The sequence below is a fragment of the Mauremys reevesii genome, linkage group 9 (genome assembly GCF_016161935.1).
Source record: "Mauremys reevesii isolate NIE-2019 linkage group 9, ASM1616193v1, whole genome shotgun sequence".
Classification (NCBI taxonomy): domain Eukaryota; kingdom Metazoa; phylum Chordata; order Testudines; family Geoemydidae; genus Mauremys; species Mauremys reevesii.
In genome coordinates, this window is record NC_052631.1 from 61486768 (window position 1) to 61503893 (window position 17126).

Here is a 17126-nt window from a genome sequence, read left to right on the forward strand (position 1 = left end):
CCATCAGCATCTTGCTTGTAGCCAGTTCTCCAAGTCGGATGGGGCCTTCTGACCGCCAGTGTTTTCTCCTAGATGGGTGCAGCCTGAATGGGATGCCTGTGACCCAAGAGATACAAAATAAAATGGAGACCCCCCTGCCTGGGCCCAGAGAGGTTCCCCCAGCCGAGTGACCGATGCACAGATGGTTTATCCTTTTCCAAAGGGTTCGCGGGTCCGGGGCTTGAGCCCGGGGCTTCCTGGTCAACACTCCCCGGCCGCATCAGCAGCACCGCCGCCAGCTCGGCCAGCGCCAAGCCCACCGCCGTGCCGTTAGCAGCCCGTCCCGCGGGGCTGGGCGCTCCCCGGGCTGGGACTGGCTGCCCACACGGGGCGCAACGTGCGGAGCCGGCCGAGTCCCAGAGGCGGCGAGGCTGGGAGAGGAGGGGTCACCCCGGGCGGGGGTGGCACAGCGCCGGCCGGAGGAAGTACCAGGCCTCCCATGCCCCGCCCCCCGCCATGGCAACAGCCAGAGCCAGCGTGCGCAGCGCGGGGCGGAAGTGCCGGCCGGCTCTGTGCAGGGCGGAAGTGCGGCGCTTTGCGACCTGCGCCCCGCAGTTCTCGTTCCTACCCACGTGTGCTGGCCGGGCGGGGAGCCGGCTTGGGCGCGCGGCGGAGGTGAGGGGTCCGGGGGGCTGGTTTCTCCTCCGGCTTGTGGGTGGTGTCTGGGGCCAGCCCGTCCCCGCCGGGCTCTGCCGCGGGTAGGATGAAGTAGCCTTGGGCTACTGTGGGGAGCCGGACTTCCCGGTCCCCGCCGCGGGGGAGTCGGGGTCTGGCCCCGGCCCCGGCCCCGGCCCCATCTCTGACTAAAGCATCCTTGGTAGGCTTGTGCCTTCTATTAAGTGCCCGTTTCCCAGGTAGCTCGTCCCGCAGGACCTGGCTGGGCCCGTAGCCTGTGCGATCCTGTGCCAAGGGGCCCAAGCCTGAGCCTGGTTCGTGTCTCCCCTGCAGCAGCTTCCTGGGGCGGCCAATGGCAGAGGAGGATTTGTTCCGGAGCGACCACCCTGTGAGCGCCAGCGAGGATGAGGTAGGAAAGGCTCTTGCGGCCCCAGCGCTGGGGCAGTGACCTCAGGGCATGGCTGAGTTTAGTAGTGAGCGTATGCCAGGCTGCTGCAGACAGGAGGGCTCAGGCCTCCCACGGGCGGGGGGGTTGTCCTGCCCTGGGGGGTAAATACAACGAGCTCTATTGTTTTCTTTTGTGTTGTAGTAACATTAGTGAGGTGGAATGGGGCAGGAAGTGAGACAGCCTTGGGGGGGCAGGTCATGGTGGGTGCATGAAGGTGGCAGTGTAGTGGAGGGAGGTCCCGGGAGGGACTTGAGAGGCAGTGGAAGCAAGGCATGTGGTGATGGTGGGGCCTCAGGCTGAGCTGACATTTGTGTTTGATGATATGGGCACTGTGCCAGAGGTGGGCACTGTGAGCACTCCGCTCCAGGAGTCAGGCCTGTAACTGAAGGCCAGCCTGCTGCCCCCCTGGCAGACCTGCAGTAGGAGCAGGGCAGAGCCCCTTTTGTGACTGAAGCGACTCCTCATGGCCAGGTGCTGAAGGACTGTGCCAGTGCGGGCTGCATTAATTTTGTCTCCTGTGTGCCAGGGGGACGGCAATGAGGAGAGACGGCATCGTCAGCTCTTGGAGGCTGTCAGCTCCCTCGCTGGAAGGAAGCGGTGAGTGTTGGGGTCACGCTTGCTCATCACTTGTGTCCAGGCTGCTATGGCTCCCACGCTATGCTCAGGGCAAGTGTGGCAGCAGCGAAGGCCCCTGGGGTGGCTGGGAGGCAGCTTGCCCCACATGCCCCCATCACAACCATAGACCAAGAGGGTCAGAAGGGACCGCAAGAGTCATAAAGTCTAACCCCCTGCCAAGACACAGGAATGGGCTCCTCTCAGTGGTGCAGGAGCCGGTGGGATCGCCACAGTGCTAGGGCCCTCCCACTTTTTGAAAGTGGAGGGGTCTGGCATGTCCACTTTTCACTGAGGCAGAACCCCCCCACTCACTCCCCCGCCCAAGCCCCACTCCCCCAGCCAGGCCAGCATGGAGCCAGGCCAAGGAGTCCCGGCAGTTGAGGGGAGCTGTGGTGGACCCTCCACCTGCCTGGGTTGCAGGAGGCCTGACAGCAGCTCCTGGCCCATGTCCCTGCCCGGCCCAGGGCAGATGGAGAGTCCGCATCTATGCACCGGCTCCCCACAGCTGCCTTCGTGGCTCTCGTTGACCCGGCTCTGGCTGGAGGCCTCAGAGCCGCAGCCCACCCATGGTAAGAGCTGTGCAGGCAGCTATGAGGAGTCACGGGCTGGGCGGGGACACAGGCCAGGGGCTCCCTGTACCACAGGAGGGTCTACTGCGGCTCCCCACAGCTGCCTGCCTGGCTCTTATGGGCAGGCTGCGGCTCCGAGGCATGCCCCCCGGCCAGAGGGCAGATGTGGGGAGCCTGGGTCCCTCCACCTGCCCTGGGCAGGGGGCCCAGAACACAGGAAGAGGGCTTCTTTTGTCCCCCCCCCCCCCCGGCAGTAGGAGGGGGCTCCCCGGCCCATTCAGGCTTCCAGCTTGGCCAGGGGTGGGGCTACAGGGGGGCCCCTGGGCTAAATTCCCTCTAAGCTGCACGGCTGCACAGCAGACTATTGAGGGCCACTCCACGGAGAGAGGTGCCCCTCCCCGGGCTGCTATGGCGGGAGAGGGCTGAGGGGAGTCCTCTCTTCCTTGGGGCAGCCTGCACCCCAAACTCCTCATCCTCAGCCCCACCCTAGAGCCTGCACCCCCAGCCAGAGCTCTCACCTCCCCACATCTCAACCCTCTGCCACAGCCCTGAGCCCCCTCCCACACTCCGAACCCCCCGGCCCCACCCCAGAGCCTTCATCCTCAGCTGGAGTTCTCACCCCCAAGATCCCAATTCTCTGTCCGAGCCCTGAGCCCCTTCCCGCACTCTGAGTCCCTCGGGCCCACCCCTGCCACACATCACCTCCATATTGGTGCACATAACAAAGTTAAATCTGCACATGGATGTAAAAAATTAGAGGGAACATTGCCCCCCCACACACAAACACACTCTCACACTTTTGGGAGGGCTGTGGCGCACTTGGCTCCTCTGCGTTTGGACTGCTTGTCACGACCAGCAGTGGGGGGCATTGCATGGGCAGGGGTGCTGGTGGATTGCACACAAGGGGTCCCCATGTATTCTGCCTCCTCTCTTCTAGGCGGAAGCTGGCTGAACGCACAGAAGCGAGCTTGCAGGTGTCCGAGTTCAACCTCAGCTGCGAAGGTGAGCTCCTTTTTGGGAGGGGAGAAGATGGGATGGGATGAACCTTTCTCCAAACTGTTTCTGCAGCTTTTAGGCAGGGGTCCCCCTGCATAACTGGGTCACTTCCATCTTACTCCAAGGTGGTAGTGTGGGAAGCTGCAATGGACTGGTAGGGGGAGGGCGCAGGAACCCAGCAGATGGTTCCCTGTTGGTGCCCTCTGGTGGGAGCTGTGTGACATCCTGCCTGCGTTGACTGCACTGGTTCCTGCAGGTGCCAGGGAGAAGCTGGTCCTGCCTGAGCTGCTGGGGTCCGTCCGAGCCTCATCCTCCTTGGGCATTGTGAAGAAGCAATTGAATAGAGTCAAGCAGAAAAAGTCTGTGGAGCTGCCACTCAGCAAAGAGGAGTCAGAGCGGGTAAGAGTCTGTCTGTCCGTCCATCCCGGCTGAGCTGGTAGTGCCTGAGGTGATGGGGGTAGGTGAAGGGCAGAGCAGGGTGGGAGCGGGTTGGGAGTGGAGCAGGGGGCAGCCATGGAGATGAGCAGTAATGGTTGGTCTTAGTCCTGTGTGGCTGAGCTGAGTGCCTCTCCCCATCTGGGTTACTTGCTGGGTTTCCTTGCTATCCAGACCTTGGGGCCTGGTGTCGTCACAGACCTGGGGCCTATTCTGTCCTCACAGATTCTCTCTTGGGACTGCAGATTGTGAGGGAAGCTGCCTACAATAAGACCTCGAAGGCCGTTGCCAAGTGGGAGCAGGTGGTTCTGCAGAACCGACGAGCAGAGCAGTTGGTTTTCCCCCTGAAGCAGGAGCAGATGGGGGTTGCACCTATCGAGGAGGTGTTGACCGGCTGGAAGGTGGGTGCTGTTGCATGGCGTTGGGGCAGGGGATGGGGTCAGCACTGGCACAGATGTCTATGCCTCTTTGGGTATGGTTTGTGCCTGATCCCAACCCCGAGGGCGCTGGCAGAGCAGGAGTGCATCAGGCCTCTGAGCACTGGGCAAGCCCAGGCACAGCCTTGCTGTGGCAGACAGGCCTGAGCTTCACACGAGCCAACTGAGAGCCACGGTGAGAACAAGGGGCAGTGCCAGCTCCGGCATGCGGGGTGTGTGTGTCTGTGCTCTCATGCTAGCCCAGTGGGGCCATGGCAAGCCATTCAGCTTCTGGGGGAAGGTTCAGTGTGAGGCTGGGCACGCACACAGCCGGGCCACTTCGCGCTGACCTCCCCATGTCCTGCCCTGAGTTCCACACTGGTAGCTGATGCACAGCGCTTTGCAGTGCGGACAGGCGCGCACGGTGAAGGTTGGGGGGCAGTGGTGTGTGGCCATCTCAAGCTCTGCTGGCTTACTCTCTGCCCCCCAAATCTGAGTAGTCTCCTTCTCAACCTTTCCAGGGCCAAATAAATTCCAAACCGTCCAGGGGACTCACTCAGGAAGGAGGGAGCAGGTCAGCGCTGTCCTTTCTCTCTGCAGCTCCCTTCTCTTCCTGCTAAGTTCCTGACCTCAGCCCAGGGTCCTGACACCACAGTCTCAGTTGAATACTGCTGCTGGGATGGGACAGGGAAGTGGGAGGGGACTGCCTTGTTAAAGTCCCCAGCTCTGCCTCCTTCCCACCCCAGCAAGACCCTCTCGTAGCCAGATTTCCACTCTTTCCCTCAAGCTCTACAGTGCTGGAGCTGTCCAGTGACAAGAGACCCTTCCACTGGGGAGGGGTCCTCTTCCCCCAAACTGTGAGACCATTGCAGCCCTTCCACAAACATTCCCCCTGTGCAGAGTGCAAGTTGGGGCAGCACTGGCCCCCGGTGAGGCAGGAGACTGCTCCAGCAGTCCCAGTCCCTAGCGAGGTAAATGCATGGGGAACACATAGCCAGCTGTGTGTAGGGCTCAGCACCGGGGCCTAACGGTCTCCAGTCCAGAGGGAAGCACGTGCTGTGACTGGCCTGCCAGCAGTGCAAGGGTTGGAGGGGTTCTCTCGGCCTGGCCTCGCTGAACAGTCCAAGGGAAATGCAAAGGCTTTGCTGACCACTGCACGCTTGTCAAATTCTCCCCCCAAAGAAGGATGCTTGAGACTGTAAAAGTGAGAGCTGAGAGATGGGTCTGCGCTGTGCACAGAGAGTCTGGCTCTCTGGGGGCACCCACAGCAGGAGGCCCAGGTAGGTCCCAGTGATGTGACGGGCTCTGAGGAGCCTCTTTCAGATGAGGTGGAAAATCAGCCTTTTGCTCCCACAGGGTCCCAGGGCTTTCTCTCAGGGGGGGTCACCCGGGAGTCCTCTCTAGACACTGCCACGGGGAATCCCTCCCATTCAGTCCCCACATTTCCCCTGTGGTTTTGGTTGGCTTTGGCCGCTTCTTGTCCTGAGCAGCTGTGCATGTTGCTGTGCTGGTTAGGCAGTGGCTGCGTAGTGCCACAGAGATGGCTGTGTTCTGGTGCTGACTGTTGGCTGAGATGAAAGGTGTCCTCTGGATTCTGAGCATATGTGCCTGGGTGACTGACAAAGCGCTGTCAGACAGTCATTCTGCATCCCATCTCCCCTCTGTGATCCCTGGGACGCAGGGGCTCCCTCTGGGGCACTGGCTGGGGAGTGTTGGGGTGGGGGTGGGGTTTGGATTGGGGACTGAGCCAGGGTTGCTGGGTTTTATCATTCACCTCTACCTCTCTGACCATGGCCAAGTCTAGCCTTCAGGGCGCTGCTGGGCAGTGCCCTGTGTTGATAGTGGAGGCTTTCTAGCTGTGCCTGGTATTCTGGGGGTGCCCACCCCATATGCTGGCTGAGGGTGGCTGGTCCAGGCCTGGCTTGGTTTCAGCCCCAGGCTGATGTTGAATTTTCACCAAAAGCCTTGTGAAAGCAGCAGGTTCTTGCCATTGTGCCCCCTTTGCCCCAGCAGACTGGCCTCAGGAAGTCCCCAGACCCAAGTCCCCACCCACCTAACCCCCACCACCTGGGGGTCCTGATCCTGCACCCTGAAATCCCCACAGTAGTGGGAACCAGATGGGGCAAAAGGATCGGGGGCAGTTAATGGGGATGTCTCCCTGACCCTTCTGTGGAAATTGCCCAGTGACCCATAGTACACTGGTCTTGGTGTCCCCCCCTCTCTCCCCCAGCCTGGGTTTGATTGGTGTCCCCACCCCATCCCCTCCCAGGAGCCATGGTGAAATGGCCCCCACTCCTTTGGGTTATTTTGAGGGTGAGGAGCTGGATGAGGCTGGGGGCTCCCATGTGACTAGCAGCCCTCACTGAGGTGGGGCGTCACCTGAGCCCTCACTGAGGTGGGGCTGCTAATACTGGCTGGTGGCTCCTCTTGCTAACCTTGGGGCCCGCAGGAAGAGGGGAATCCCTCCCTCCCTCTGGGCCTGCTAGGGGGAGTGGGTGGGATGGCCAGAGCCCATGGCCAGGGAGATCCCAATGAGGTTGCCCCTGCATGCCTAGTATGTGCTCACTTGCTGCCCTCCTTGTCCCGAAGGCCCGAACACCGCTGGAGCAGGAGATCTTCAGTCTTCTCCATAAGACGCAGCAGCCGGTGACGGACCCGCTGCTGACACCTCTCGAAGAGGCCTCACTGCGGGCGATGAGCCTGGAGGAGGTGAGTGAACCGTGCCATCCCTGTCCGTGCCCCCATGGGGTGCAGGCCCCTCTTGAAGCTGGCTGTCACCCCGTGCTGTGTGTTTCAGGCTCAGCTGCGCCGGGCAGAACTGCAGAAGGCCCGTGCTCTGCAGTCCTACTATGAGGCCAAGGCCCGACGAGAGAAGAAGATCAAGAGCAAGAAGTAAGGAACCGTTCACGCAGGTGTTAGTGTGTGGGGAGGTTGGGGGGCCTGCTAGGAGCCCTGGGTTCCACTTGCCCTGGAGCCCAGGTGCGGGGCAGGTTAGCAATGAGCTAGTGTGAGCTCTCTCACTTTCTGCTGTGGGAGGGCAGCTCGGCTGGCGCCTTCACCTTCTGGCTGCTCTGCTCTCACTGCGCAGGTACCACCGAGTGCTCCAGAAGGGCAGGAGTCACAAGGCCCTGAAGGAGTTTGAGGTGCTGCGGAAGCTAGACCCTGAGGCTGCCCTGACAAAGCTGGAAGAGATAGAGAAAAGCAGGATTGAGGTGATGCCTCGGGGACCCTCTGCACCCTGAGATCTCCCAGCTGCCCAGAGAAGCTCTTGCTGATGCCTCTCTTTGCTTTCTCCCTCCCCAGGAGAGGATGAGCCTCAAGCACCAGAACAAGGGGAAATGGGCCCGCTCTAGGGCCATTATGGCCAAGTACAACTTGGAGGTGAGGAGCTGTTGGGGGAAGGGTGGCTCTGAGTTGGGGCAGTGTGGGGACTTTTCTGGGCCTGGCTGTGAACGTGTTCCCATCTCTCCACAGGCCCGCAAGGCCATGCAGGAGCAGCTGGCCAGGAACAAGGAGCTGACCCAGAAAGTGCCTATGGAGCCAGAGGGCGAAGAGGAGGGCGACATGGCTGGGGAAGGCCTCCTCCCAGACTCCATCAATGAAGTGCAGCCCAGCACGGACGGAGCCAACCCTTGGATGTTGGGGAAACCCAGCAGTGAAGCAAAGGACTCTGGGATACAGGAGGATCCCAAGGACCCTAGAGAGTCTGTTGCCCAAGAGGATGCTGGGAATGAGGGAGAGGAGGTGTCAGAGGAGGAGATCTTGTTACAAGACTTTGAGCAAAGACGATTTACACGGCAACAGGCGGGGAGCCCAGAGCCTGAGGGTGAGCAGGCTGAGGCCAAATGTCGGGAGCCCGGAGCCCCATTGTGGGCACGCCGGGGCCTGGTGTTGGGAGAGTGGGCAGACCCAGGGCTGGGGTGAGGAGGCAGAGTCCCTGGGGTGGGCAGGCCCTGGGCCTGATGTGGTGGGAGGACAGGAGTCAGGTTTGGAGCCTCCTACCACCATCTGTCAGGAGCTGGTTGGGCTGGAAGAGAGGCTGTGTGAATCCCTTGCCACCCTGCTGCTCTTGGGGGAGCAGCATCTCTCACCCATCAGCCCAGTGGGCCCCCCCATGCCATCCTTGGGGCCTGTTATACTCACAGCGGGTAGCAGTGCCTTCACTCAGTGCTCTGTGCAGGTGCTGGTGAAGTGGAGGAGGCACACTTGTTTGTGGAGCTGCTGTCAAATGTGCAGACGGGTCCTGGAGTGGAACAACCTGCCCAGGGGCCAGAGGAGCCGCTGCTGTCCGAGCAGCTGGGCAGGCGGTGCACACTGGAGGAGATAGATGCTTTGGGCCAGGAGGAGGGGGCAGAAGAGCAGGAGCGGCCCTGGCCCACCAGGACACTGCAGAAGTCCGAGGAAGAGGGCAGTGCTGGGGGTGGCCAAGTGGCCAAGAAGGCACCTAAGCAGAAGATGATCAATCTGCAGGCGGTCCTGGCTGGGGAGTCCCACGTGATCCAGTGTCCTGCCCAGCCAGTTTCTGTGCAGGACGAGGTGAGCTGGGCTCTGTGCTGTCTACTGCTATAAGGAGTGGGGAGGGGGCAACCTGATCTCCTTCTTTGAGAAAGTAACAGATTTTTTAGACAAAGGAAACGCAGTGGATCTAATTTACCTCGATTTCAGTAAGGCATTTGACACGGTTCCACATGGGGAATTATTAGTTAAATTGGAAAAGATGGGGATAAATATGAAAATTGAAAGGTGGATAAGGAACTGGTTAAAGGGGAGACTACAACGGGTCATACTGAAAGGTGAACTGTCAGGCTGGAAGGAGGTTACTAGTGGAGTTCCTCAGGGATCGGTTTTGGGACCAATTTTATTTAACCTTTTTATTACTGACCTTGGCACAAAAAGCGGGAATGTGCTAATAAAGTTTGCGGATGACACAAAGCTGGGAGGTATTGCTAACACAGAGAAGGACTGGGATATCATACAGGAAGTTCTGGATGACCTTGTAAACTGGAGTAATAGTAATAGAATGAAATTTAATAGTGAAAAGTGCAAGGTCATGCATTTAGGGATTAATAACAAGAATTTTAGTTATAAATTGGGGACGCATCAGTTGGAAGTAACAGAGGAGGAGAAGGACCTCGGAGTATTGGTTGATCATAGGATGACTATGAGCCGCCAATGTGATATGGCCGTTAAAAAAGCTAATGCGGTTTTAGGATGTATCGGGCGAGGTATTTCCAGCAAAGATAAGGAGGTGTTAGTACTGTTATATAAGGCACTGGTGAGACCTCATCTGGAATACTGTGTGCAGTTCTGGTCTCCCATGTTTAAGAAGGATGAATTCAAACTGGAACAGGTTCAGAGACGGGCTGCTAGGATGATCCGAGGAATGGAAAACCTGTCTTATGAAAGGAGACTGAAAGAGCTTGGCTTGTTTAGCCTAACCAAAAGAAGGTTGAGGGGGGGATATGATTGCTCTTTATAAATATATCAGAGGGATTAATATTGGGGAGGGAGAGGAATTATTTAAGCTTAGTAACAATGTGGACACAAGAACAAATGGATATAAACTGGACACTAGGAAGTTTAGACTTGAAATTAGACGAAGGTTTCTAACCATTAGAGGAGTGAAGTTCTGGAACAGCCTTCCAAGGGGAGTAGTGGGGGCAAAAGACATATCTGGCTTTAAGACTAAGCTTGATAAATTTATGGAGGGGATGGTATGATGGGATAGCCTAATTTTGGCAATTAATTTGGCAATTGATCTTTGATTATCAGCAGGTAAATATGCCCAGTGGTCTGTGATGGGATATTAGATGGGATGGGATCTGAGTTACTACAGGAAATTCTTTCCTGGGTGCTGGCTGGTGAGTCTTGCCCACATGCTCAGGGTTTAACTGATCGCCATATTTGGGGTCGGGAAGGAATTTTCCTCCAGGGCAGATTGGCAGAGGCCCTGGAGGTTTTTCGCCTTCCTCTGCAGCATGGGGCACGAGTCACTTGCTGGAGTATTCTCTGCAGCTTGAGGTCTTCAAACCGCAATTTGGGGACTTCAATAACTCAGACATAGGCTAGGGGTTTGTTATAGAAGTGGATGGGTGAGTTTCTGTGGCCTGCATTGTGCAGGAGGTCAGACTAGATGATCATGATGGTCCCTTCTGACCTTAAAGTCTATGAGGAGGTGCCATGGGTGCTGATCTCTGTTTTAGGGAGAGGGCAGGCGGGTGCCCTGGGTCTGATCTCTGTCTCAGGCAGGGGGAGGGGGGCAGGCAGATGCCATGGGTGCTGGTCTCTGTCTTGGGAAGGGAGGTAGGTGGGTGCCATGGGTCCTTATCTCTCTCTGGCAGGAGGAGGAGGCTGCAGACCAGAGGCTGGTGATCAAGGAGGCCTTTGCGGGGGACGACGTCATTGCTGACTTCCTGCGGGAGAAGCGCAAGGTGGAGCAGGCGGGGAAGCCGCAGGCCATAAACCTGGTTCTACCCGGATGGGGCGAGTGGGGTGGCACAGGGCTGCAGCCTAGCGCCAGGAAGAGGAAGCGGTATGTACAGGCAAGATCAGGGCATGGGGTGTCTCGCCCCTTGCTGGAGCCGTGCAGCCTAATCTGTCTCATTGTCTCTCAGGTTCCTCATCAAGCCGGTGCTGGGGTCACCCAGGAGAGATCAGCACCTGCCCCATGTCATCATCAGCCAGCAGCGCAACATCCTGGCTGCAGCACACCAGGTGAGGGGAACCCCGCCTGCCCTGGTGACAGGTCCTGCCCCGTGGGGCCCCACCCACTCAAAGGCTAGCTTCCCCCCAATGAGTCCCTGGATAGGAAGGAGTTGTTCAGCCCTCAGGCAGACCAAAGGGCACTGTGGGGACAACTAGAACCACAGTGGCTCCAGTGCACAGGCTTAGAGGAGGCTGGGCAGGCGTTCTAGCCGGCAAGGAGGCTGTTTCAGGAATCACTTCCCTCCCAGGACCAGTGGCACCAAACCTCCATGAGCCGTGGCCTCAGCTGACTGTGTTGGGGGTGCCAGGGTTCCAGCTGCAGCAGGCAGGAGCAGCACTGATACCACGGCTTCCCTGCAGCAGCCAGCATCACAGCTGGGCTCTCCTCTGCTTCAGGGCGGAATCCTCACCAGCCCTGAATACTGGGGTAGTGGGAGCCTGGAGCAAGGATCCAGCCTATGCGGAGCCCAGTGCTGGCAGCTCTCCCTCTAGTGTGGGTCTCTAGTGACCCCCTTACCGTGCCCTGGCTGCCCTAGCAGGACCATCCATGCCCAGTCTGGTGCCAGGACAGGGTGCTGACCCAGTCTGTATCTCCCTCTCTGGCAGGTCAACGAGGTCCCGTTCCCCTTCGAGCGCCGCCAGCAGTTTGAGCGGAGCATCCGGGCGCCGGTGGGGCCCACGTGGAACACACAGCGAGCCTTCCAGAAGCTGACAGCGCCCCGCATCCTCACCCAGCCAGGCCACATCATCCAGCCCATATCTGCTGAGGACGCTAGCCCCCAGAGCACTGTGCCCACCCGTGGAGGCAGCGCTACCCTGGCCCCCACGCCTCAGCATTCCAGGCACCACCAGCGGCCCCGCAAGAAGGCTCACTAGGCCAGAGGGGCCATGCTGCCCGTGGCAGCACAGAGACTGAGGGTGGCTGTGAAGTGTGTGGCCAGGCCCTGGCGGGGCTAGGAGCTGCTGGGTGAGCAAGTGGGCCAGGCTGGCCCTAGGTAAGGGCAGAGGACACTGTGCCATGCTCCTGCCCTAGAGGCAGGGGCACTGTCCTGCACCCACACAGTGGGTTGCATACATCTGGAACCAGAGCTCCTTCCTCAATAAATGCCCTGGCTGTAGGCTCCTCTGTGCAGTTTCTGTGCCTCGCCCCCATCCCCAGGCCCTTTCAGGCAGGCTGCAGGGGGGCAGGAGTGGAACTAGTCTGTTGTAGGAAAGCAGCGCTTGGCTGCTAGCAGCAAGGGTGTGCCACCCAATGCTGCTCCCTCCTTCCCCAAGCGAGGGTCAGGTCTGGCTGGGCTCAGCTGCTCTAGCTGATGCTGTGTTACACCCCACCCCTGCAGATAGGACAGTTGGATCTTCCTGGGGGAGCAGAGCAGGAGTACTAGGGGAAAGGTGGGAAGTCCCTCCTGGTATGGAGGCAGGCTAGGATTTGGGAATGGAGACAGGGTGCTCTGGCTCATTTGGTAACCCGGGTGAAAGCAAACAATATGCATGTGAATACAGCTAAATGTAAATGTGCAGAGCTGGGAACAGAGAATGTCGGCCATATGCACAAAGGTGGGCCACTCTGTCCTGGGGAGCAGAGACTGAAAAAGATTTGGGAATCATGGTGGATAATCAGCTGAACATGAGCTCCCCATATGTGGCCAAAAAAGCGAATGTGATCCTGGGATGCATGGACTGGGAGCAGAGAGGTGATTTTACCTCTGTCTTTGGCACTGGTGCACCGGCTACTGGAATCCTGTGTCCAGTTCTAGTCCCCACAACTCCAGCAGGACTGCGATCAATTGGAGAGGGGTCAGAGAAGAGCCACGAGAATGATTAAAGGATTAGAAAACCTGCTGTGGAGTGACAAGCTCCAAGAGCTCAGTCTGTTTAGCTTCATGAAGAGAAGGTAAAGGTGTGACTTGGTCATAGCCAATAAGTACCTACGCAGGGAACAGATCTTTGATAGTGGGCTCTCCAGGTTAGCACACCAGTATAGCACGATGCAGTGGCTAGAAGCTGAAGCTGGACCAGAGGTGGGCAAGCTGGCCCGCGGGACCACCATCCTGCCCAGCCCTTGTGCTCCTGCCCCCGCTTTCCGCCCTCCCCTGCAGCTATGCCGTCGTGCGGGCAGTGTGCTGGGTGGCGTGGTTGTACGCTCCTGCTGAGCAGCATGACAGCATGTCTGGCTCCAGCCAGGCAGCACGGCTGCCAGATATGCTGCTCTGAGCAGCATGGTAAGGAGGCCAGGGGTTGGATAAGGGGTGGGGAGTCCCGGGGGGGCAGTTGGGACAGGGACCAGGGGGTGGTTGGATGGGGCGGAGGTTCTGAGGGGCGGTCAGGGGATGTGGAACATGGAGGGGGTTTGGATAAGTGTGGGAGTCTCAGGGCAGGGGTGTGGATAGGGGTCGGGGCAGTCAGGAGACTGGGAGCAGGGGGGTTGGATACGGCGTGGGGTCCCGGAAGGGGGCAGTTAGGGGACAAGGAGTGAGGGAGGTTGTATGGATCGGGGGTTCTGAGGGGGGCAGTCAGGGGATGGGAAGTGAGAGGGGGCGGGGGCCAGGCTGTTTGAGGAGGCACAACCTTCACTACCCGGCCCTCCATACAGTTTTGCAACCCCAATGTAGCCCTCGGGCCTAAAAGTTTGCCCACCCCTGAGCTAGACCAATTTTGCCTGGAACTAAGGTGTAAATTTTTACTGGTGAGAGTAATTAACCCTTGGAACAATTTACCCAGGGCTGTGGTGGATCCTTCCTCAGTGACCATTTTTAAATCCAGACTGGCTGTGTTTCTAACAGATCTGCTATGGGAATTATATGGGGGCAGTTTGCTGAATGATCACCCTGGACCTTTCTGGCCTTAGCCTATGACTTGGGGCGGGAGAGGGGACCTCCCCTCTATGCAGCCCAGCCTCCCTGCTCTAACCTTCCCCAGTGCCATGCTTACGGCTCCTGTTCAGCCTAGCACTGTCCTACCCCATACTTTCCCATCACAGCACTGCATGTATCCGGCTGCCCTGCACTCCTGCATTCCTTGCTGGGGGACTGGAGTGGGTAAAGTGCAGAGCAGGCAGCATTCACACACCCCCATCCCCTCTTCTCCATCAGAGCTCTGGGCTTTTCCCCACACGTGAGTGTTCTGTGAGCTGAAATACCTTCATAGAATCATAGAAGATTAGGGTTGGAAGAGACCTCAGGAGGTCATCTAGTCCAACCCCCTGCTCAAAGCAGGACCAAACCCAACTAAATCATCCCAGCCAGGGCTTTGTCAAGCACGATGTTAAAAACCTGTAAGGATGAAGATTCCACCACCTCCCTAGGTAACCCATTCCAGTTCTTCACCACCCTCCTAGTGAAATAGTGTTTTCTAATATCCAATCTAGACCTCCCCCACTGCAAGTTGAGACCATTGCTACTTGTTCTGTCATCTCCCACCACTGAGAACAGACTAGCTCCATCCTCTTTGGAACCCCCCTTCAGGTAGTTGAAGGCTGCTGTCAAATTCCCTCACTCTTCACTTCTGCAAACTAAATAACCCCAGTTTCCTCAGCCTCTCCTCATAAGTCATGTGCCCCAGCCTTCAGCATAGCCACTGGCTGGGGCAGCACAGACCTGTGGGGGAGTCAGAGCCCCGTGCCCTGCTGTCCCCTGTGACTGGGTAGCCTTTGATTCTAGCGAACTCTTTCAGCATGAGGCAAGACCCTTGGTGTGAGGAGCAGGCCAGGTGCACTCCATGGGGCCCACCTCTCCAGCCCCCTTGACTGGGTGTGGCCCCTTGTGCTCTCCCCCTGCCCTTGCCTTGTGCCTCTTCCCCAGCTGGGGCTGTGGGCACCCAGTGACTCTCTTGGTGCTGCTGGGGGGGAAACTGATCAGAGCAACCTTCCAAAGGCCTTGGACCCATATGTCCTGGCTGGGAGGGGGAGCTGACTCTGAGGTGGGCTGGGCTGTGCTAGTCATGCATGCCACATGGGTGGCTGGGGAGCAAGTTTGTTACCCTGTTCCTCTCCACTGAGGAAATGTGGCTCTACAGCATGGGGGACCCACTCCCCAGCATCAAACCACTGGGAGCATCCCTCTGTTTAAAAAGTATTGGAATGGCAGGGGAGGTGGTGGTGCTGGGCAGGGGGGAGGCAGTCGTGGGTTGCATGCATGTTACACTTTGCCCCCTGCCCCTCCACATGCAACACAGGGGCAGAGGAGAGTCTTGGTTTTTAAGGATGGGGTCACTAGGAGCCCTTGCTTGAGAGTAGGGATTAGGAAATGCATGAAAATATGAACAGCCATCAGTGTGGAGGATGCAAGCTTAGAGCCCTTGACTGGCCGGCTCCCACCCCGAGCCCGTTTCCTGAAGCCAAAAGGGAAGCTGTGCAAGCATCTGTCTGTGGAATATGGCCCATCGTGGTAAGGCTGTGGGATAGGGAAGCTAAACCATCCCCAATGTGGGGTGTAGCACAGAGGTTGGGGTGCTGGAGAAGGGCACCTCTATCAGCAGCACTCATCTCTTTTGCCTGGCTTCTCTTGTCAGTACCAATGTACCAGAAGAACAGCCAACCCCACTGGCCTTAGGGCAATCAGAGCCCAGCTCTGCAGATACAGTGCCAAGGTCTGCACTGCCTGGAGCCTTCTTCCAGAGCAGTGTCCCAAGAGATGCCACAGGCTGATCCCACCTGCCCCTTGTCTGCCCTCAGGCACAGGATGAGATACCACTGGGAGCACCCCTAAGCCTCGCCAGGCCCAGCTTCAGGGCAGCAGGCAGGGAGCGCACTGCCACCATGCAACCAGGGGCCCTCTGCACAGCCTCCTTAGGGGGCATTGAGGGCAGACTCTGCTGATTGCCAGCCTTGCCCTGGGGGCTTTGCAGTGTGTGTGCTCTGCCTGTCCTCTCCCTGTAGCCAGGCCCTGGCCATCCCTGCACACTGGCTGCATGCTTTGGCTGGTGCAGAGTGCTAGCCCACTGCCACGCACAGGTGGGCCGCTTTGCATGCTAGCTCTTACCCCTGCACTGCTGAAGACAAAGGCTTAGCTGCAACTTTAAGGGTGGGGCTAGGAGGGAAGGTCATTTATCCAGTGCCCTGCAGCAAGGTGGCCCGGCCTCCCAGATGCCACTATACCCCTCGCCCAGCCTGGGTCTGCCCTGCTCATGCCATGGACCCTTCCTCAGTGCCCTATGCTTGCCAGGCTATTGCCCATGCTTTCTGCTCCCTTCTCAAGCACCGCAGGCACCCTCGTGTGCTTCTCTGACAGACACCCCCCAGAGCACCACACACACAGAGAGAGCACTCACAGCGCACCCCCCCCCCCCCACACACACACACAGCGCGACTCCCTCTCACAGAGAGCACCTCCCCCCACCCCCACCCCATAGCTCGCTCGCTCTCTAACACACACAAGCAGCCCCGCCCTCCCCTCCCCTCTCCTTCCTTCCGAGCCCCGCGCGGCTGCTCCCTGCACTCTGCCTGCTGGGTTGTGCCGGCGGAGCTTCGTGGGCTGGTCTCTCACCTTCTGCTCTTCCTGGTACGTCCCTTAGCTGGCCCCAGCCCTGCAAAGCCTCGCTCGCCTGGGGCCAGAAGCTGCTGCCCCTGCAGTGGGCCGCTGGCTCCCCTCCTCCTCCTTTCTCCCTGCCTGGCTCTGATGCCTCCTCCTTGCCCAGCCCCTGCCCTTAGCGGTAGGCACAGGCTGCGTGAGGAGTGTCGCGTGTACTATACAGAGAGGGCAGGTAGCCACCGCTGCACCCCCCAGAATCAAACCTTGTTTGCATTAGACGAGCGCATAGGGACTCTATTGTGCCAGGTGCTACAGAGACCTGGGCAGTGCCTGCCCAGCCTAGATCAGAGCCCTGTTCTGCCGAGCACGGCCCAGACACAGGGAGAGCCGGCCCCTGGCCCAGCCTAGATCAGAGTCCTGTTCTGCCGAGCACGGCCCAGACACAGGGAGAGCCGGCCCCTGGCCCAGCCTAGATCAGAGCCCTGTTCTGCCGAGCACGGCCCAGACACAGGGAGAGCCGGCCCCTGGCCCAGCCTAGATCAGAGTCCTGTTCTGCCGAGCACGGCCCAGACACAGGGAGAGCCGGCCCCTGGCCCAGCCTAGATCAGAGCCCTGTTCTGCCGAGCACGGCCCAGACACAGGGAGAGACGGCCCCCCTACCCCTAGATCAGAGCCCTGTTCTGCCAGTGGCTACAAGGGCAATCACAAGAGCTCACTATCTACAGACTAGGCAGAGGGGAAACTTGACCAAGGTCACAGGCAGAACCACAAACAGAACTCAGGAGTCCTGACTGCAAACCCGATGTGCATCCCACTGGAC

At 58.9% G+C, this 17126-nt stretch overlaps 1 protein-coding gene across 1 annotated transcript; it reads left to right on the forward strand.

Annotated features, from left to right (window-relative positions):
• The first annotated feature begins 463 nt into the window (after positions 1-463).
• UTP14A (UTP14A small subunit processome component) lies at positions 464-11958 on the forward strand. The gene is made up of 15 exons (XM_039489839.1): positions 464-654; positions 988-1063; positions 1629-1699; positions 3224-3288; positions 3539-3681; positions 3963-4118; positions 6723-6842; positions 6931-7025; positions 7222-7345; positions 7437-7514; positions 7608-7959; positions 8314-8669; positions 10475-10665; positions 10748-10847; positions 11445-11958. The coding sequence occupies exons 1-15, from the start codon at positions 479-481 to the stop codon at positions 11712-11714; spliced, it is 2373 nt and encodes a 790-aa protein (XP_039345773.1). The 5' UTR covers positions 464-478; the 3' UTR covers positions 11715-11958.
• Positions 11959-17126: the final 5168 nt, after the last annotated feature.